Genomic DNA, 23577 nt, shown 5'->3' with positions numbered 1-23577 from the left:
CTTCCTTGTTTCTAAGTGGTATTTCTTGATTAGGTATTCTTTGGGGTTTTTTGTTCTTCAGCTTCTTTTCTTTAATCAGTTCTAGCTTGCTTGCATCTGATCTTAACTTGCTCATCTTATTTTCCATTTTTTGTGGTGCACTGTTTGATTTTTTTTCTTCTTTGTTGATTTTGAATCCCAGGTATTCAGTTATAACTGCAGCTGTGCTGTACATTAGTTGATTTGTTTCTTGCAATGAATTGGGCTTATGCTTGATATTGCAATATTTGCATCTTTTAATGCTTGTGCTAGCTGTTTCTTTGTAACAAGCTTCAATGCAGGCAGGCTTATTCGCTTGTTTTTGTGTTGTTCTAGATGCTCACTTATTCTTTGTTTCAATTCTTTTATTTCTTTAGTTAGAGGACTTTGTTCTTCCTGAGGAAGAGGTGCCTGGTTTCCAAATGAAAACAGTTGTGTATCTCTGCTGGATTCCTCTACTTCTGGCAAGGCTTTGATTTCTTTGCCCTGAATAATCTTTGCAGTTTGTCCAATTCTGTTTCTGTGAATACTTTATTTCATATTGTAAATTGACATTGATCTGCTAGTCTCTGTTCTATTATTTCTGATTCTGGATGTTGTTCTTTCCAGAACTGGTGCATTCATTTCAGATATGTTGGACTTGATCTGTAATAACAGATTATTTCTTTGTTTTCAATCTCTGTATATTTCTTTTCTTCCAGTAGTTCTGCAACTGCTGGTTATGCAACTGCTCAGCCAACAGTCCTGAGTCCTGTAGCCCATTTTTCATCAGATATCCAGGAAGTCCAACATCCCAGCCACTTTGGCTTTCTGAAATTTGCATCTCACCATATTTTTTATGGGAGAGACACTCTTTGTCTGACTCCTCTGATGAGACCTGTCCAGTATGATTGAACCTCTAGCATAGCTCTCATCTTCCTCAGAGCACACAAGCCCCACAACTACGTCAAAAAAATAAACAGGTCAAGTATATCATATTTTAGCAATGGATATGGGCTTTTTTTAAAGGATCATTTTGATTTGGTGCTGTACTAAAAGGAAAGCAAAATTATCATGCAAAGTCAAAATACCATCAAAAAGAAGGCATCTCTTTTACTTACTTATTTGATTTATAGCTCACCTTTCATTAAGAGCTCAAGATAGCATACTTAGCTCTTCTCCCTTTTATTTTCCCCCACAACCAGGGCTTTTTTTCTCATAGAATGCTCAGAATGGAGTTCCGGCACCTTTTTTTGGATGGAACCTTGTAGGGTAGGCAAGGCGGGTTGTATGACATGTGTGAGTTCCGGCACCTTTTTCTTTTACAAAAAAAGCACTGCCCACAACAAATCTGGGAGATAAGTTGGGTTAAGATTTTCTGGTGAGTTTCCATAGCTGACAGTGAAATAGATCCCAGCTGTCCAGAACAAATACCAACATTGCTGCACTGTAATGATTCTCTTTTGAAAATGCAGACCTTGTTTCTCTGTTAAACTATTGAGGGAAGGGGGACCTATAAGAATGGGAGCCAAAACTATTTAACGTAAACTAATAATCAGCACTTTGTATTGATTTGGAAGCAAAAAGAAACCAGATGCCTCTGTAGCTATCCAGAAAATACTATGGTGGATGAACCATCAAGGAAAATTGCTGGGTATTAAAACTCTATAGTTATTTAAACAGATGTTCTATAAGTAGAAAGGGTATCTTCAAGAAGAACAATAATAAAGCCTTGCTTGAACTCCATCCTTTAAATCAGAGGTCCCCAACCCCCCAGTCCGTGGACCGGCACTGGGCCGCAACATGCCAGAAACTGGTCCACACAAACAAGCAAAGCCCCATCTGTGGGCTGCAAGCAGTACAATGAAACCACGCCCCCTCCAGTCTGTGGAAAAACCTCTCTCCACGGAACCGGACCCTGGTGCCCAAAAGGTTGGGGACCACTGCTTTAAATAACTACCCAAACCTCAGAAATGATTTTCTGGTGAGCAGATAAATCTCTGTGGTTTTTTTTTGAAACTTGATGTAAATGTAGTATACTGAATTATGCTGCTCCAACTTTTTTGTATTATTAGACTGGATTTTCACTATAAATTCAGGACATAGCATTATGACCATAGAACAAAAAGGAACATGATAATTCTACAATGCAGATGCAGTTGGAATTAAATATTGGATTAATCTACTTACTGTAAGAGAAAGGACCAGCTTTATAACAAGAAGAATGTTAACCAGGGAAGTTCTAATTGCGACATATTGGCAAACTGTGCATTTCTTACAACGTTATGCTGCCCACTGTATCTGAATTTTCTCCTTGTTCTGTGACTAATCCTGAGGATTTTTTTTTCATGAGTCAGAAAACCTATTGTTCTATTTCAAATCTGACTTTATAAAGCAAAAGTATATCCCATCCTCCTGTATCATGGACAGATGAATCTTAGGAGAAGACAGTCAGATAAATTGTGTCCAAGGAAAAGACCTCAGATGGGAAGAGATAATATTTGTCCTCATTAAGGCTCCAGTATAGCAATCTTGATTATACAATCAGTTTCTCCAAGAAGGTGGCTGCAGGTTCTAGCACTTCAAGGTGTTCATACCAGCTTGCAATCCTTTCTTCCTCCAGATCAGGTTTCATTTTACTTCATTGCCATTAAATGGGAAATCTGTTGTCATTGTACCTGGTTTCGGAGAACTGCCTTTGTCCATTTCTCTGTTGTTGCTTTTGAATCTGAAGTGAAAAAAGTCAATCTTGTTTTCAATTTTGTTCTTGTCAGTCATCATTGTATACTTTGTTTTCTCAGTTCATGTTCTGTAATAGTAAGCGAAAGTCAGTAAAAGGCTTACGATATGTCACGCTTCTAATACAGATAGTTATTTTTGAAACATACTTGTGATCAAATAAAATAATAGTTTTGGACTACTTCTAATTACTGTTGTGTTTGGGGCAAAGGGGCAGGCAAAATAGCAAAGGCACGTATTAACTCTTCTAGGGTTAATAAGTGTTCATAACCTCCCCAGATGGTTACTGTAGTGCACTGACCTTACCAGCTGAAACATAAATCTTCTCATTTACTTTTTCAGAGGCATTCTGCAGCTGGATTTGCACATTATGCTAAATTGTGGTTTGTTTAAACCATGATTTGTAGAAAAGATCTTAATGGTTAGATACACACAATACATGTGCCAAGTTGAACAAATGATGTAGCAGAGTGAAATGTGCAAATCCAGATTTTATGTCAGTTACTTTGTCTTAGCTCAACCTAACTCACAGGGTTGTTGTATGAAAAATTGGAAGGAGGAGAAACTTATAGAGAACAAAGTTCTCAAAAGGAGCCATCATATTAAAAAAAATATCACTTTGGTATTCTACTGTAGATCAAACTGTTAATTTCACAATAACAACTATAAGGAGAGCAGTAATATGTTTCATATTATTGACGTCTGATACTATTTTGGCAACATTTGATACCAAATGCAGTTTCCAAAGATTTTTAAAGACAGCCCTGTTGTTACAGTACACTAATTTGTAAAATGTGGCCAAGTCCACCAACTGCAGAAGATGCTATACTTAAAGCCCCTCTCACAGTAACATAACAACAGTCTAATCTACTGTTGTCATTGTCACATTCAGGGTAAAAGGAGACCCCCAAACATCTATCTGATTCTTCGGAAGAAGCTAAAGTTCAAAAGGACTCTGGTAGCACATTTTCAGATTAACACATATTATTAAGGTGTAAGCTTTCAGGAGCTACACTTTATCAGTATCTTGTCCTAGAAGACATATATACGGTATAAAGTTTTTTAAAAAGAGACTCTCTAAAGGTATATTTAGGCTCCAGGCAGATCCCAGATCTGAGAAATATGAGATTGCTAATGAAAGAGAGTAGCAGCCTTTAAATGAAGTTGTAAATATTATGGGCAGCAGGAAAGATATTAATCAAACACTAACCTTCTATTTTAACCTTACAAAGCTTATCTTCCACACTGGATCTGAATAATACAATATGGTGTCATGTCATCCAGCCTTAATCCTCCAAAGTGGTCCAGGTGTTATAGTAAATAAGCTTCAACTGCCACTGTCTATTCTGTAAAGTAACTGAAGTTTCATTATTTTCCAAATTAAGTGCTGGTTATTAACCAAGGCAGTTTTAGTCTTTATGTAACAAATCCTGAGATATTCTTATCAAATTTTACTAATCCATACATTTTCTCAAAATGCAATGAACTGGTATTATATGTGTTGATAGTTGCAAGGATTCTATTCACTTTCTATTGGAAAACATGTTTGGTTTTTCTTAATGGAAAGAATAACCACCTACTTTAAAGAGGGGAAGCATCAAGAAGAGCTTTTATGGGGAGGAGGAGATAGAAAAAAATAAAATTTAGAAAGAAATGGATGAGGAATTTTACAAGGAAAAACCTAGTGAGATAATATCATTAGAGGATTTGGGGAGTAAATTGTAAACATAATTTCAATAGGGGGAATTTGGGAATGTTCCTTTTTATTACATTAAAGTGGTGCTTTTATGACTGTTACATCTGTCTGTATTGTTATATATTAAATGATCAGTGTTCTTTTGAGTTCTTTCTGGAAATAAATCAGGATATAAATATTTAAATGAGAAAAGCTAGGAGGTGATGGAGGACAGACTGTGAAATGTACTGAACAATGAAGAGCCAATTTGATGTAACATTAGACTAGAAATTGGGCAATCATGAATTCTAGTCCTGCCTTATATACAAAGCCAACTGGGTAAGCTTGGGCACATCATTCTGACTCAGAAAGAAGGTGTTGGTAAACCATTTCCAAAATCTTGCCAAGAAAATTGCAGGGACTTGTTCAGGCAGTTACCAGGAGTCAACAAACTGAAGGATGAAGACAATAGTTTTAGAGCTGAATTCAGATGAAAGAAAATGGGAAACAAAATGGGGGGGGGAGGTTTATGTATAAGAAAAAAGGAAACTTAAGATGAAAACCAATGAAAGAGCTGGGGTCAGCAAGTTATTCAAAGAACAGAACATAAAAATAATGAGTAAGTCACAAAGGTTACAGATTCTGAATACAGATAGTTGAGAAACAGAAAGAGGCGTGGGATTGCTTTTACTTCTGCCCAGGTATTTCCAGAAACCCTTGGCTGACCACTGTAGGAACAACATCCTGAATTGGATTTGCTTTTCTCTGATACAGCGAGTTGCTAGAAGAATTAGCAAAGGGCAATATTTATGGAGCTGGATTGAGATCCCAATAGAATTTTAGGAGACTAGTTATTGAAAGCGTTATTTTAAAAAAAAGGAATTCGTAAAGAAAGGAGCCCACAAATTCAGAGGCTTTCTACCTTGCTTGCTACCTACGACTGAATTTGGGACTTTCCGTCCGTTGAGCACATGTGTATTGCTTCTCTTCAAAACCAGCTTCCCTCCCCCAAGCGCGGTCATTAACCCTACCCACCTTGTATCCGGCCCCTCCCACACCTGCCCGTCCCTCAGTCGTCGACTCGCCCTTCTAAATTGCGCGAAAGTTCCTTTCCGGCCTCCTGTGACCACCTGCTCTTCGCGTCTAATCAGGAGACTTGATCGGTAAACACCATTCCAGGGCAGGGCGAAACTGGGCGTGGCAGCGGAGAGGTGACCGCGCCTCCTCAAGACGGAGTAGGCCATTCAGAGATCTGGGGGCGTGGTCTGTGTCCATGGGGACCAGGGATGGGCTCTGCCAAGCTCGCTGTTCACCCCCATTGTTCGCTGGAACGAGTCACTTGGAGCGGGGCGGAGTGGAGAGAGGAAAGCAAGGCGGTGGCTACGGGGCCGGCAGGTGGGTCTGCAGGGGGAGAAGGGCCAGGGAAGGGACCCTCGGGCAAGCTCTGGGAGGTCGTTTTGGAAGGGTGGGGGGCTGGAGGGAAGCAAGGGATGCGTTTTCTCTGGGGAAGGGAGTTGGGAAGACAGTCCCGAGTAAAGAAGTATGCTTAACGGGAATGGCGAGGGAAGACCCCTCCGGCTGAAGGAAGCTTTGGGCGCTGCCCCACAGCGGTGAAGTGGCATGGAGGGGGGATTCGTGCGGGGGAAAGGGAATAAGAGGCGAGTTGAGCTCCGCATTCCAAACTTATCTCCCCGCTTTCTACCATATGTCGAGGGGGTGGTGTTTCCCTGCTCGCCGGCGGGGGGGGGGCTTGGGGGAAACTGGAGCTCCGTGAGGTGGGTTGGAAGAAACGAAGGGGTGGGTAAAAAGGAAGCGGCCCTGGGGTCGTGGGTAAAAAAATACGCCAGGGCCTGAATGAAATTCGGTGGGGTTTTCTCTGGAGCCTGAAGGGAAATGCGGGAACTTGTGGTACGGAGCCCTGTGGATAAACGGAGGGTAACTTGTTAGGATGGGACTGCGAATCGTTTGAACAACTCGCTGATCGGTGGTTTATGCTTTCAAGATTTGGGGAGCTGTTCTTGGGCCCAAGGTGGTTTTGAAATGGAGGTGAGTGGAGTGGGAAGCTCATGCCAGTTTATGTAGTCTTCATATGCATTTATCCAAGCTGAAAGAAACAAGACTTTGGCCCAAGAGATTAGGGAGAAGGTGCTGGAAATGAGCTGTAATAGCGTCGTGGAAATAGTAGCACAAAGACCATTTTGAAGTGGTAGGTATGAGATAAGGTTGAGTGGGACATTGATTCTAGCTCTGGAGAGAAAACCTTCAAGATGAGTCCCCCCCCCCCAGTGAATCCTTGTGATGGTGATATACATTCCAGGAATTGTTGAGTGAAGTTGGGCAGGGCAAAACATTATAGAATAAGATTAAGGGAATGGAGAAATGAAGACAGTAAAAGAGACCATTCTGATTAATGGAGGTGGAAAAATACTTGGAAATTTGGCATTGATCTCAAAAGATTTCTAGTTGTCAGCTGTTCTGCTTCTGTTTCAAGGTCAGTGTTTTTTAAAAGATGCCATATGTTTTGGCCCAAGAATAAATATCAAGTTATTGGGTTTAGGGAATGAAACCTCATTGGCTTACTAGTTTATGGATTCAGTTTTTCTAACCATAATAGCTATATGTCTACTCTTGAGGGTCAAAATATACCTGCTTTTTTGCTTAGTTTTGAATTTGTAAGAATGAATTTGCAATTCAATAAAATGTGTACATATTAAAAATAGATAAAATAGTTAAGTCTTAATAATTAACATGTGTTAATTATGGGTAAATAGCATTCCTTCTCTGTAGCATTGATAGGAAAAAGCATTGTGCATGAATGCTGGTTCATAGAGTGTGCTGTGTGCTCATTTATGTGACTGATTTGTGAACAAAGGGTGCATACTCCTTGACTCTTTCATACTTTGATTTCCGAAGTGTGCTAATTAAATTTGGCTCTTGTTTGCTCAACTTGAGCTATTGCATTTAGAAGTCTCATAATCCAGTTTGTCTCTCCCAGACACACCCTTCAATCTATGTTGTCCCAAAACGAATTGTTCATTATCCTTCAGCCATTTTAATAGTTATCTACTGTATTAAAAAAGATTGCAATGTCCTGAAGTATAAATACTATAATAAGTGGAATGAAGATGGGATTTCAAGCCTATTTGTATGGACAGAATTTCTTTTTAATCTATAGGTACATTCTTAGATCTTTAGCTATTTTGGTCATTGTTGCTAATTTAGTACTTATATCAGTTTTATATTTATAATTCATAATTTTGGCTAATGCGTATGGACGTGTAAGAGGTCTGTATTCCTTTAAAAGTTGCCTTTTAAAGACTAATCAGTTCATCAGAAATAAAATGTGATTAAAAACATAAGTCTTTGCTGGCCTCTGTGTAAAAGCTTTTAATTGACTAATTTAATTTAATAATTTAATTTAATAATTTGATTTCTATACCGCCCTTCTCCCGAAGGACTCAGGGCGGTGAACAGGGCAATACACAATAAAAATCGAATACAAAAATTAAAAAACCATTAAACATCATGCCCATAAAATCAATACATATTAAAGTTAAAACTAGTTTTAAAAACCCAACCCCATCCCGTCAGATGGCATTGTTCATTAAGATAATACACATTGTTAGAATAGTTAACTGCAGAGTACTATTTTTTCACTCAACAGGCATATTTGTGATAATTCAGCAACCAATATATTGACACTCTCTACAAATTAACTGGGTTATATGACCTGGAACAAACCTGAAGACGGCCCTTATGGGCTGGGGAGAGGAGAGCAAAGAGTTCTTATTGCTGTGGAAATTTGTATTGCTAATTAAAATAGCCAACACTCCAGAAGGCAAGCTCAGAATCCAAAAAGCTCTTGACAGACTTGAACAATGGGCCCTAACAAAATTATATTTAATGTAGAGAAAAGCAAGGTTTTACACCTGGGCAGGAAAAATCAAAGGTACAAGTATAGATTAGGCGAAACCTGGCTCAAAAACAGTAATTGTGAGAGGGACCTTGGAGTCCTAGTGGACAATCATTTAAATATGAGTCAGCACTGTGCAGCAGCAGCAGCCAAAAAAGCCAATACAATCCTTGGTTGTATAAACAGAGGCATAGAATCAAAATCATGTGAAGTATTAGTAACACTTTATAAAGCCTTAGTAGGGCCACATCTGGAATAGTGCATCCAGTTTTGGTTACCACAAAAACGATGTTAAGACTTTGGATAAAGTGCAAAAAAAGAGCAACTAAGATTATTAAAGGCCTGGAGACTAAAACATATGAAGAACAGTTGCAGGATTTGGGAATGGCAAGTCTAGAGAAAAGGAGTAGGGAGGGACATGATAGCAATATTCCAGTATTTGAGAGGCTGCCAAAAGGAGGAGGTGGTCAATTTATTTTCCAAAGCACTAGAAGACAAGACAATGGATGAAAAATAATCAAGGAGAGAAGCAACCTGGAATTAAGGAGAAACCTCCTAACTGTGGGGACAATTAACCATTGGAACAGCTTGCCTTCAGAAACCGTGGGTGTTTCATCACTTAAGGTTTTTAAGAATAGACTGGACAAACACTTATTTGAAATGATATAGGGACTCCTGCTTGAGCAGCGGGCTGGACTAGAAGATCTCCAAGGTACCTTCCAGCTCTTTTCTGATTGATTGAAAAAACAAGGGAAGTTACAAAGAATGGTACTAAATTAGTGATTGCAACTTGATTTACACTCAGTCACTACAAGAGAAGTATAATTAGTTCTTGATTTTTTTCTTGAGGCTAGGTTTGATTATTTATGTTGCTTTTATGTAGCTATTCAGTAACTATATGATGTTATAAGAGGAGATACATGTGTAAGAAGGCCAGATCTTTAGAAGGCCAGATCCTGAAGTTGAAACTCAAATACTTTGGCCACCTAATGAGAAGGAAGGACTCACTGGAGAAGAGCCTAATGCTGGGAAAGATTGAGGGCAAGAGAAGAAGGGGACGACAGAGAATGAGGTGGCTGGATGGAGTCACTGAAGCAGTAGGCGTGAGCTTAAATGGACTCCAGAAGATGGTAGAGGACAGGAAGGCCTGGAGGAACATTGTCCATAGGGTCGCAATGAGTCGGACACGACTTCACAGCTAACAACAACAACAACAACATGTGTAAGAATATGAACTAATTTCTTCCCATAATAACCCATTTATTAGATAGCCTAAAAAGGATTTTGTACATGGAATTGTGGGTCATTGGACATTCACCTTTGTGTTCATTGCTCATACTTAAACTCATGTTTGGCTTCTGAAGCAGCTCTATTATTACTTCATAAACGATCCAGAATGCCAGACATTTTACTGCTTTGTCTGTGTACTGAGTGAGTCATATGGGAACCTTGGTAAGTTTCACAAGAGGGGGGGGGGTGTAGTAGGAAGGAAAAGGATTCTCATGCATGCATTTTGTCATGTCTCTTCCATCTCCCTGCCTCCCAGCTATTTCAGTGTAATAGCAACTTTTCTTTTTTTAAAAAATGAATAGTGTTTCCGTGGAAATGGGAAGCACAACTTTATGCTTAGAAAAAAGGAAGTGGAGCACTTGAAGCTAAATTTTTCTCTTGTTGATTCTGCAGAAGTTCTGAAAGGAGCCAGGATTATTACTTTTAATTTAAAAATGTTCAATAACAGCTAATCATTCAAGAAAAACTATATTTTATGGGTGGAAAATGAATTATTTTTAAAAAATTATGTCAGTTGGCAGTTAGATTAGCTTTCTTTTTTTTCTGTATGAATTTTTATTGCCATTTATCAATCCTTGCTAAAATTAAGATTGGGAATCTGAAACTAAGAATGTTGAATGGAAAATATGGAAATTGGCCTCACCTTTACCCAGTAACTGCAGTCAACAAATTTTTCCTGTTTTACTTTTTTTGCTGTTTGCCCTCATGTAGTATAGTGACACCAAATTGTATGGAGCAGATATTCAAAAGTTAAGATCTGTTTTTATGTGTCTGATGTCCTGATATTATGCAGGAAGGATTTCATTACTTGTAACTGTAAAGCTCCATCTTTCTGAGGGACTGCAAATTGTTTTCTCCTTTCTGGAGGCTGCAAAAAGAATTGGTAGACTACACTGTATGAATTCCTGTTCTAAGAACTTGAGTGGAGAAATCTGTAAAGATTCAGATTTCTGTGTGAATGCATAGGTGTATAACTCAACTTGAAGTTTGCTTTTTTTAGTTTGCTCATGTATCATAGCTGTTTTTTTTTTAAAAAATAAGAACTTATTTCATAAAAAAAAATAAAGTAGCTTCTCCCAAATATTTTCTTGAAAGATTTTAGCCATTCAATGTTTGGCAGAAGCTGATGAATTTGAGCTGAAGATTCTTTTCTTTTTCAGTTGCCTTTTAATCTTAGCCGAGGGTGAGGCAAAGGGTGTTCTCGTTATATTAGCCAAATGATTTGCTTAATTAATCAGCCTTGCAGCATAGATGAAAGGATAAGTGTGGGGAGTTGGCTTGGGAAAGGAGAAGCTGCTTCTAATAAAATGCTGGAAAGAACAAGTGAGAGATCCAGTTCTGCTGAAAATTCAGTGTAATGTGTGTGGACATGTATACAGTACTATAAAGTACTGTACTGTATATTTTAAATGTGACTCCCAACATCAGGCCCAGCCAGTATATAAAAATATTTGCTTATATTTAACTGCTATAATTATATTTAGTTCAGAATTGGAAAGAAACTTGGGTGGATCTTCTTACTGTTCCTTTCCTTTTTCCTTGAATGTTCCATTTAGTGTCACTAATTAGATTGTGTGCCTGAGTACTGCTAAGATCTTTCTCCCTTTTTTATTGTCCATATCCACCACCTTTTAATGCCTATTTGAAGGCTGTCCTTCAGCACTTCAGTGCTCTAAGGTGAAAAAAAGGTGAAAAAATTGTGGTAAAATGCTTAGTATCCAGGCTGGATATGCATATTTGCTATGTTTCTAAGACAGCTCAATGAGCCAAGCTTTGGTTTTGGTCATGGAGAATTTTTGTACTTTGTGAATGTTTTATAAATTAAATTCTAGAATTCTCCTATATTAGTCTCTATTTCAGTATAATTGTTTGCAGAGAAAGATTACAGAGATTACATAATTCTGACAGGTTTGCTTAAATAAACTTTTCCTAGATTTAGGAATGATTCAGTTATTTTTTTATTATTATTATTAAAGAGTTTTAAAGTTTTACAATACATTTTTAAACATATACATTATCCAATACATTTAAAACATAACCCCAATTCCCCTCTCTCCCCCTCCCCCCCGACTTCCCAGAGCTGAATACAGGGTATTGCCTTTAACAAACTTAAACTAAAATATGCTAAATAACTATAATTAAACTTCAAATCCTATCGCACTTTAACTCCCTTAAACATAACTAAATAATAACACATCTTATTATACTAATATTCATATGCTAAATGAAACTTTTTAGTCCCATATTTATTCTGTATATAATCAATCCATTTTCTCCACTCCAGTTATTCTTAAACTCAATTAAGGTGTTTTGTTTTTTTTTGCTATAGCAAAAAGCTATCAGAAGTTAGAGGTGGTATGATTACCCTTGCTAAATTATGTTTATATAAGAAAGCTTTAATTTCACTTCATTCCTACTGATTCCATTCATACCAGAAATTCCCAGATCAGTCATCTGTGAGTGTATATAGGAAAATATACTTAAAATAATTTAAACCTATTGCTTGCTGGGCTTATTTTTAGTTTTCTTGGGAAGTCTTAATAAAACTAGATTAGTTCTTAAAATAAATTAGATTATTGGCTGGAATGAAATAGAGAAGATGAAATTCTGTAGGTATAACTATAAAAGCTTTGTTTCCCAAGGTGTGGAATTCATAATGCATATTACTCCTGTATTTCTCTTGAAGTAATAATGATGGAAGCAATTCTTATTTTAAGTTGTGGAAATATATTGAATTAATTCTGAAGGAATAGTCTATTATATTCTTCCCCTGTGTATGGCATTCAGACATCTGGAATTTGATTCTCAGAATTCTCCAGCCAGCATAGGCATTGTTGATTATTATGAGAATTGAAAACCACACATGGTGAGGACACCTAATTTGGACAGTGCTGATTGGTAGATAGCAAGTTATACACCTGAAGTAATTCTAGACAATCTAGAATTCTACATGGAATGGGGGGTCCTGTCTTAGAGGAAACATTATTTAGAATGCATTTCTCCAGATTCATGTTGGTTACGCTTGGGAGTGAAATATAGTACAGCTGTCCCATGTGGATGGGATAGGTTTATTGTGGTGAGAATGATGTTAGTAGTTTGAAGTAACGCCACAACTTTCATTGAGATTTTTCATTTGAGATTTTTCATTCTCAAGTAAATGTGAGTTTATTAAGTATGGCAATTAAAGGCTTTATCCTCACAAATATATTTGGAAGCCCTAAAACTTTGTGCCAATGTTGCACAGTACCTATTTCTAAATAATTTTTATAATTTATCCTTCCATGAAGAATGTGTCCATAGTTATAGTTATAAGCTAATACGACTAAGAATGCATTTACTAAAAGCGGTAATGATATACAATACATTATCTTAAAATAGAAGATGAAGATTGAAATTAATTTGTTGAAATTGTAAAATTTTGGAGTTGAAATTTCTGGCTTTTCAAGATTTATGTCTTCGAGATAATTTTACTTTGAGTTTAATAAATAATCTAATTTGACAGAATAACTTCCAGGGTTTAGATTTGGCAGAAACATGTATGCTTGCTGTTAGATGTTGGAATTTATGTTTGTTTCGTTTCTGTTTATATGCAGTCTTTTTATTCTGTCCTTGTAATACAGAGGTATAAGGTTGCTTTTCTTAGGTGCTAAATAAGGTGTCTAGTAATTATTAGACATACTGGAAGAAAGGATGTTTAAAGGATCTGATTGGTAGTATTATCTTTACAAATACAATATAACAAAGTTATAGATTTTGACAAATTTTTGGCCCATCAGTAGTTTTTATGGGAATACACATATCTTGCTATTTTCATTTAAAGTTTAGAAAAAGGAAATATGAGTAATCCTGGATAAAACCAGTTAGGTGTCACCTTCCCCAGTAAACCAGACAGGATACATGACCAGATAAGCTAATTCTACTTTATTGTAAAGCTATTGTAACCAAATCTTGAAATCTTAAAGTACCAGTTTCCCCCAATCACTTTTAACTGGCTGATATATTAGCGGGGAATGTTTCCTAAGTTTCTCTTTCTGACCATTAACTACTGGTTCCCACCCCTCCATCTTGTCATTGCCTTTCCTGGGCAACCTCTCTTATCCTGTCCCTCAAGGTCATTCTCACTGTTACAATAGGTTTAGTTAAATAACCATACATTAGATTAACTTTCATTAAACTGATTCCTTCCAAATATATTGAGTATATTTTACAGTTAGAGAACACACTAGGTTGTTGTAAACTGTGATGGACATTATAAATAATGGACAAGTTTGTTGTTTTTTTGCAGGGGTCCTTAGTGCTCTCTCAGCTTGTTTGTTTTCTTGCAGAAGTTTCATTACCCTAACTAGGTAAAATTTGATTGATTTGATTTGATTTATTTGATTTATATACCGCCCTTCTCCCGAAGGACTCAGGGCGGTGTACAGGGCAATAAATATCAAAAATACAAGGTACAAAAGTTAAAAGAAAATTAAATAATTATGCCCAATGCAATAGATAATTAAAATCAATATTAAAACCCCAAACCCATCAGACCAGGCCGGCTTGTTCGAATAAATAAGTTTTCAGATCACGGCGGAAGGAGCGAAGGTCGGGAGCCATCCAGAGCTCAACCGGTAAGCGGTTCCAAAGGTCTGGTGCGCCCACAGAGAACGCCCTGCCCCTGGGGGTCACCAGTCGACATTCTCTGACCGGTGGCACCCTGAGGAGGCCCTCTCTGTGGGAGCGCACTGGACGAAGGGAAGTTGACGCCGGCAGCAGGTGCTCCCGTAGGTAATCCGGACCCATGCCATGTAGGGCTTTATAGGTCATCACCAGCACCTTGAATCTCACCCGGAGGGCAACTGGGAGCCAATGCAGCTCACGGAACAGAGGTGTAACATGGGAGTATCAGGAGACCCCCAACACAACTTGTGCGGCTGCATTCTGCACCAGCTGAAGCCTCCGAGTGGTCCTCAAGGGCAGCCCCATGTAGAGAGCATTGCAGTAGTCTAAACGAGAGGTCACGAGCGCATGAGTGACCGTACGCAAGGCATCCTGGTCCAGATAGGGCCACAACTGGCACACCAGGCGAACCTGGGCGAAGGCCCCCCTAGTCACAGCTCCTATATGATCTTCTAAGGAGAGCTGTGAATCTAGGAGCACACCCAAGTTGCGAGCCCTATCTACGGGGAGCAATAACTCACCCCCCCATAGCAAGAGGTGGAACAATCCGAATTTCCCGGTACGCCAGTACGCACAGCCACTCAGTCTTGTCAGGGTTGAGCCGAAGCCTGTTCCTCCCCATCCAGACCCGGACCGCCTTCAGGCAATGGGACATCACGTCGAGGGCATCACTGGGGTGGTTTGGGGTCGAAATGAAAAGCTGGGTATCATCAGCATACTGATGATACCCAACTCCAAAACCACGAATGATCTCACCCAGCGGTTTCATATAGATGTTGAACAGGAGAGGCGAGAGGACCGACCCCTGAGGAACTCCACAAACGAGAGGCCTCGAGGTCGACCTCTGCCTCCCTGCCAACACCGACTGCGAACGTCCCAGAAGGTAGGAGGAGAACCACTGAAATACAGTGCTTCCCACTCCCAACCCCCTGAGACGTCGCAGCAAGATATCATGGTCGATGGTATCAAAAGCCGCTGAGAGGTCTAATAGGACTACGACAGAAGAACAACCCCTGTCCCGAGCCCGCCAGAGATCATTCACCAGAGCGACCAATGCCGTCTCCGTGCTGTGCCCGGGCCTGAAACCTGATTGGTACGGGTCCAGATAATCAGCTTTTTCCAGGAACAAAGGGAGCTGATGCGCCACCACACTCTCAACAACCTTAGCAAGAAAGCGAAGGTTGGAGACCGGACGAAAGTTGTTTAATACAGCTGGGTCCAGGGCAGGCTTCTTAAGGAGGGGTCTCACCACCGCCTCCTTCAAGGTGGCGGGAAAACTACCCTCACTCAAGGAAGCAGTTATCACTGCCTGGATCCAGCCTCGTGTCCCATCCCAACATCATCAGTGCTAGTAAGGAGTGCTGTTTGCTATCAGTTTATATTCTGGGGTCTTGCCTGTCTGTGTGGGTGGGGGCGGTCTTAGGGATTCTTTGTTTGGGCTGTTTACTAATGGCTCTTTGGCAGTTTCTTGATTGGGGAATTGTTTACTTGATTGCTGGTCTGAAGGTGACCTTGGAGTTAATTTATGCTGAGCTGAATGCTGATAACTGGTGGGCAGGTGCTGGAGTCTTTTTCTCTTTGGGGCTAGTTGATTGTCTCTTGCATAGTCTATAGATGTTAATGTCTACGTGTCTGTTGATGGCTGATTTATCAGAGTGCCAGGCTTCTAGAAATTCCCTGGCATTTTTGGATTTGGCCTGGTCTAGGATTGTCACATTTTCCCAATAGAAACTATGGTTAAATCTGTCTGTATGTTGTGAAATTAAAGAATTTTTGTCATGCCAGTTGGTGTTCATGGATGCATTCTACCAATCTTCTGCCTGTTTGTCCTACATAGTGGTTGTTATAGTTCTTACATTATATGTTGTAGATGATTCCTGATTTTTTTTCTGGGGTTGCTGGGTCTTTGGGTTTACTTAGAATGTTTTTTTAACCCAGGTAGTCCCAGTAGCATTCTACAGGTTTTTTATTTATCAGTCCAAGTGGTATTCCAGAGGTAGTCCCACAATTGGAAGGTCAAGTATCACATCACCACATCTGATTTTATCACTTTTTTTCTATGGTTAAATGAAACACAGCTGTTAACGAAATCTGGCAACCCTCATTGACTTTGCTTGCCAGGAGCCAGCCAAAAAGGCAAAAAATGGCAAACACATGACCCCATGTTGCTGCAACCCTCGTAAATACATTTCAGTTGCCAAGCAGCTAAATCATGATCATATAGGCATGGGAATACTACGATGGTTGTAATTGTACTGGTTGCAAGTCACTTTTTTCAGTGTCATCATAACTTTGAATGATAGCTAAATGAATGGCTGTAATTCAATGCCTGTATTGTGACAGGACTGTGTTATGTGTTAAATATGGTAGGGTCTTTTAATTTAATTTATAACATTTTTGGACCATTTAAAAATGTTTCTGTGCTTTCATCTGATTGAAGCAATGATATCCTTATAAATATCTTTTAGTTCACAATGGGTGAACTAAAATGTTTGTCATGATCTTGGAGCTAGATCATGTGCATTTTGGGAGATTTCTTTTTCTGTCTGCCTTTACAATTTCACTGTAATATTTGGACAATTCTTGTATAATTGAAGAGTCAAACTTGCTTAGATCAGATTCCAGAGATAGATCATGTCTGACTAATAAAAAAAGTAAAGGAACAAGTGACATTTCCAACTTTAAATGTGGAGACTAAATAGTTCCCTCAACAACTAGCCATAAAATTAGATGTGATATTTTTAAGTTTTGAAACCATAAGGGATGAGTTGAAGCAAGTTTTTCTCTGTATTTTTCTTAAGAAAAAAGAATTTGGGTCCAAAATATATGCAATATTCATATTTTATTGAGCTTAGGTTGTCTTTGTTAAAGAAAATACCTAACTGTAGGAATTCTTTTACTCTTTCCCAGTTGTCTTACAGAGAATAGGACATAGCAAACACATTTTTTCTTGATTCCTTTTTTCTATTTTTCTTACAAGGCTTCCTATCTTTAGCTATTCATGATGCTCAGTACAAAATACTATTATCAGCTGCAAGGTTTGGAAAGCCAAATAAGAACTGTAGCAGAAATCTCAGGGATATCTCCAGAAATACAAGTGCTCATAGTTTTATTTACATGTGTTATAGTTCTTTAAATGTAGGATTGAGTTCCTGTTATATAACTAGTTTTGGAAACATGGTTCCATCAAGCTAGTTTGTACTGTACTACATATGAGAAGGAAAAACATGTAATTAAAAACAGAAAGTAGTACTTTATTTTGCTTTTTCTTCTGTATTTAATTAATTCTAAAAAGCACAGCCTTATAATTCTAAAAATTCTAAACAAACCCCACTCAGTAATTGTTTAAAGCAGGAGGGAGGGAGAATCTATAATATTTCAGATGCCAATGAATTCAGACTCTCAACATCTTTCTCAGCTAATGAGGCTGGCCATGGCTGCTTAATGTTGTAGTTTACTGGAATGTTTTGTATTCTTTATTTACTGACTTTGTGACTAGAAGCAACTAAAGATTAATTTATGAAGCCAACTCTTTTCATATCACACCCTTGCTTGCTGTCTCCTTGCACCGCTGCATTTCCTCAATATGCTATTAACTAGAGGGTGGGTGACATATTTAGATGTATCCTAAGGCTAGATTGGTTGACATCCTCCTTGTGTCATATGCTTTGGCCATGTTCACACACAGCACCAAATTGAGTTTTTAACCACAGTAGGCAGCGTGGTAAGCAAGCTTTTTTGGCCTCAAGGCAACAATATATATATATTAAAATGATTTTAGTCTTCAAGAACTACAGGTGGTTTGTGTGATGATGTGGTGAGGCAATTATTTTTATTATTTCCTCATTGTAAGTTGTGGAGAGATTTAAATGTAAGAATTTTAAAATATTGACAAAATATTCCAGTGGGATAATTTGAGAATGGTCTGAGGTCAATCGCTTATTCCTGTGTTAAGCCAAAACAACTCATACTGTGGTTTAGCAGTGTGTGTGAAATAGTTGTTTGAAAATTAAGTGCATTTTGCTTAGGGCATATTCAGTGTATATGATACAGGTTTATAGTGGCTTTGTACTTGTTCAGATGAGCTTATTTTGGTTCTCTTCCATTACTTTCTTAAACTATTTACTATCCTATAAAAATCTAATATCATTTATATTTGCTGTTGTTTAAAATGAACCATTTCACAAAGATTTAGAAGGCAATATCAGGATCTGGTGGTCCTGTAAGTTGTTTGAAAGATCATTGTGACTGAACTGCTTGCTGTGTGTGTTTCACTGAGCTACAGGATGTTTGTAACTTATAGTAGGGAACACATATTTTTGTAGCCCTTCAGTTCACATTCATGGTTGAGGTGATACGTATCAGTCCTCTAAACAGTCCTCCCTGCTGCTTCAATGGCTTTATGTGGTAAGTAGCATTTTGTGAATTGTCATGCTGCCTCTTTTTTGAAACATTTAAAGCATGCAGAATGCAGAAATGTTTGAAATTTGAGGACTGTGTTTACTTGAATAGCTATATCACCTCTTTGACCTCTTTCAGTTATGACATGGCACGTTTAATTTGAAAAAGTCTAAATTAAGTAGAGGAATTAACCTTGGCCATGATTATAGAATCACACAGTTGGAAGGGGTGCAGAAAATCGTTGGATCGAACCCCTGCCCAAGTCAGGAAGGTGAACAAAATATTTTAAATTCATGCTGTTTTTAGTTCACGTTTTATATTTTTCTTTTAATGAGGAATTTAAGGTATCACAAAAGAAATAAAGTCATTTTTAAACTTGGGCTTTTAATGAATCCTTTTGTTCACAGGAACATTATCAGAAAAGAATTTCTTTTGTTGGTCATGTCTTTTTTTCCCTCCCAGATATAAAGAGAGATGCTTGTCTGAAGAGAAGTGTGGCAGCCTATCAGTGTAATAATCCTACAGGAACAAAAAGATATTAAGGAAAAGTTTACTATGCATAGAGAAGTAATGTTTGTCCTTCTCTCTAAAAGGTGTTCAAAAATTCTTAATGAATGTTGACTCAGACATTATAATTTTAGAAAGTAAACTGCAATGCTTTTTATTTAATGTCAACACTTAGAATTGTAGAGCCACTGTCTCCTACTGTCTAACCAGTCCTTTAATTTGGATTAGTATTTTGTTTGGATGTTACTAAGCTAATCATTTCAAGAATAACTTGTTCAACCATTTGTAATATTAGAAATTAACCTGGGTGTGTTGTTCTAGTAATTCCTCCCCCACCCTCCATTGTGAATTATTTTGTCATGTGTAGACATTCAGCATAACTTCAAAACGTGTTATTTTGCTTCTTGTGAAAGCATTTTATATATAAACTGCTCTCTCTCTTTATCTGATGGTTCTTTTCCCCCCAAGACATAAATATTCTCTGGCATATTCACATATGTTCTAATACATCTTTTTGGTATAATTTTAGCATCTGAAATATTTGCAGTGAGAAATAGCTAAAATCTCCAAACTATTTGACAGACAAATTCAGCTGGTTTGCAGAAGGTAAATTCTGATATCTCTTAGTAGTCCCGAAGGAAGAGAGGGCCATACACTGTACTCTTCTGGGATGGGATAAATACACAAATACAAATCTTTGCTCATCCATAGATCTGATAGATCTAAGTAACCTGGATTGAGAATTCTGTTAAATCAAGATTGCATTTTTTTTGTTTGTACAAATGTTAGAGATCTAGGTAGACTTCATAGACTTCACCATTACTTCCTCCCCCAAATTAAGTAGATTGAATAGCCTGAGTGTCCCACACACTTATGAATGCAAGATAAAATTAAGCAATTATTCTTTGCATTTTATTTTGTTTTCTAATAATAAAGTCTAACAACTAAGATTCAGCTTTAAGTAATCCATAGATTTTGGGTGGCCAGTTTTAATCTCACAGTTGAAATCATTCTTCCTTAATATGTTGAAGTCATTTTAATATTGTAACTAGAAAACATATGCCCCATTTAATTGAACACATGTTTGAAATAACTTGGCACCACCTCTTGCTTGGGCTCTTAGTGTAGCACTGAAAGGCCATATGTAGCCTTAACCCTCCAAAACTGCATCTTTGTGCCAAAGTCCATTGAATGTAGAGTCTTGGACTGGAAACCATTAGATGTAATACATTTTTGGCTCAGTTGTAATTTAAGTACCATTGACCCAGTCTACATATCTTTGTGGAACTCCCTTTTTAAAAATTCTCAAAAATTGCTGGTGAAGAGGTAATCACCAAGCTTTCTTGGTGAAAAAGCATGTCTTTTGAGTATAACAACTAAGATTTTTGTAGATGCTAAATTGAATCAGTATAATCAGAATCTCTATAGCAAAATATCAGTGTGGTATACAACCACCCAAATACTTAATTTATTCTGATATGGCTCATTTTGTCTATATGATACTTACAGATGATTAAAAGAGATGTCCAATTCATTTGCAATTTTCATATATTTTGTTTTTCTGTCAGTTGCCAAGTTGCCTGAATAATGAGGATTCTGATGATAATGACTTCATTGTTCTATTATAACACACACAATATATGGCACCAATAGAAGTGGGCAAATGTCCTCTAGACACTCCTCTTCTCATGGACATTGTTCCATTCAAAGCATATTGGATAAGGCAGATTGCATAATTCTCCTTTTTCATTTGTAAATAGAGAAGGATTGCAGAGGTTAATGTTAGGCTAAGATTATAACTGCAATCATCACAAAACTCTTGTCTGGATTTAAGCTGAATAGTTTTGTTAAATAAGCAATCTCTTCAAAGTACAAAACTTCTATGCTGCACTACAATGTTCTCTCCTTGCAAGACTATAAAATCTTGTCATTTTTATGTTCTGCAGTGCTTGAGGTCAGAAAACACAAAAGCAGAATCATGTATCAAAAGACTAAAGTCAATTCACAAGAACAATTGCAAATCAGTCTAAAGGATAAACAACAAAGGTAGTCAGAAGTTCAACAACAAAGGCCAACAATGTAAATGGCAGCATTGGGGTATGAGTAAGAAATATAATCCAGGAAGCCAAAGGTTCAGCCATGTAACAGGAAATAGACAACCAGGGTGCAGTTGATTTTTAAAAGAGCTTTTTCTTGTAGCCAAACATTGTAGGTATCTAGTCTTTATAACTCAGAATCAACAGGATCTCTGTTTCTGGTTCTACGTAAATCCTAGGTTCTACAGGTTTGCTTCCATTTTTGGTCAAGGATTCCAGGATTGCCATAATATTCTTTCTCCTTCCAATATATTTTTTAATGATATGGAGAACAGTACTAACAACAGCTACATCCATGTTTTATAGGTTTACTGAGGTGGTAAGTTTGTATAATGCTAATTTTTTTAAAAAAACTTAAGATGTGCAACAGCTGCCATAGCAATAACTAAAGTTCACAGGAGAGGTGAGATTTGAACAATGTTCTCATGGGGTGATACTGAGCAAGGTAAAATCTTTCAATTCCCTTCTTGTCTACAAAATGACAATAATATTGATCTGTGCAGCATGCAACAATGGTTATCAGTGTGTGCAAAACTCTTGTGTGCTTCAAAGTGTAAAAATGCATATTTGCAATACATTTTAATATGAGGTTATCTTAACCTCATAATGGAGAATTCTAGTTTAATGCCTTTTACAGCTTGTCTGTCTCGCCTTTCTTTCCCTTTGTTTCTCTTACAGCATTTCCTTGTACAAAGTTGGAGGTAGAATATCATTTATTTAGTACCGTAAATGTATTCTCTATGCATATATTTGAATTTTGGAAATTTTGCATTTTTGGAATTAAACATTTTCAATATGGGGCTTCTATTGAAAGCAAGAGAAATGAATGCAAGCTGATTCATTTGCATGGCTTTGTGTCCTAACTTAATTTTTTCTTCCAGCTAAATTGCATCAGGAAAGTTCAAGTGCTTCACAAGGAATTAAAAGCAACACCTATCAGTGGCTGGCCTGTCATAGCAAGTTAATAATTTATCATCAGAGTCTGTCCCACATGTCTTGCTGATTACTGTGAGGCTGTGTATAAGGATCAAAGGTCCTTTTTCTTTTACTAGTTTTAGCAAAGAATGCTTTGCTGTATAGTATCGAAATACAGAATTCACTCATGCATTCCTGAAATAGCAGTTGCTTGAAGAGATGTAATGCTGTTTCCAAGCACTGACACTCTTAAGACATATTTCAAGGGGTGGGATGTTCACTCCCTGTGCTGATGAAGCCTGCACATGTGTTTCCTATTTATATCATCTCAAGCCTCCCTGTAAGGCAACCGTGAGGAAAGTATCTGAAGCAGCCTTGCTCAAATCTATCCCCAGGGTCTGCCAGCCCTTTGAGGTCCAGGAAATGAATTTCATGGTTTGCCATTTAATTGTGCGGTCGTATTGAAATAGAATCACCTTCCTTGACTGTGATGTGATGCTAAAGTCTTCTTAAGCAGAACTTAATCACATGTAACGGAACTATTATTTTGATGCTGTATTTTGGAAAAAATCCAAAGCAGAAATCTTTAGGGGAAGTGTTTAATTCTTACTTGATGTAGTGGTTAAGGCATCAGGCTATAAACCAGAAGATTGTGAATTCTAGTTCCAGTGTGAATTTTTCAGCCAGTCACTCTTCTCAACCATGAGAAGAAGGCAGTGGCAAACCGCTTCTGAAAATCTTGCCAAGAAAATTATAGTTTGAATGTAATTTGAACTAAGCTGTTTAATCTACATGGTTTTCTCAGTTCCAGAAGTTAATAAAGGTGAGTTGGGGTGAAGTTCAATATTGGAAAAGATGACCATATATAAAAGACAATCTGGGACTTGTGAGATAGTGGCCAATGGCCGGATTGAGTGCTAATGTAGGTGTACTGCAATTGGCACATCAGAAGAACATTGAAGAAGACTGAGCGTGTAGATAGTATGCAAAAGGTATTGAAATATTTGCTACAACTTTGAAGCTTAAAATGTAATCTTTTTACAGTTTTGAGACATTTATGAATGAGGGTGAGGGTTCATTCTCCGAACTTGTGGATTGGTTTTTGAAAGTTTTGTTATCAGTTTACGTAACATCTTCAGCAGAGTTTAGGGGATGTCAGAAGATGTTACCTAGCCTGTTAATGAAACATTATTTATTTTATTTATTTATTTATTTTATTTTAATTCCATTTATATCCCGCCCTTCTCCGAAGACTCAGAAACCAATCCACAAGTTCGGAGAACGAACCTTTACTCTCATCCTACACCTGAGCTAAAGATATTAACCACTATTGCAAACATTTATGAATAGCAGGATACTGATAGGAAACTGTGGAAATGATG

General features: G+C 37.7%; 1 protein-coding gene across 1 annotated transcript in view; it reads left to right on the top strand.

Moving 5' to 3' along the window:
* Positions 1 to 5697: 5697 nt before the first annotated feature.
* Positions 5698 to 23577, top strand: part of LOC308678250 (junction plakoglobin-like) — a gene marked incomplete at its 5' end in the record, with an annotated part of 71015 nt that continues 53135 nt past the window's right edge. Inside the window, 2 exon segments of the mRNA XM_081345318.1 lie at positions 5698 to 5716; positions 5719 to 5806. Of these exon segments, the coding sequence (XP_081201444.1) occupies positions 5698 to 5716; positions 5719 to 5806 (107 nt within the window).

The sequence above is a fragment of the Vipera berus genome (assembly GCF_964194415.1).
Source record: "Vipera berus genome assembly, chromosome: Z".
Lineage (NCBI taxonomy): Eukaryota > Metazoa > Chordata > Lepidosauria > Squamata > Viperidae > Vipera > Vipera berus.
The sequence above is the reverse complement of the archived record's forward strand: the minus strand, read 5'-3'. Positions and strand labels throughout refer to the sequence as shown.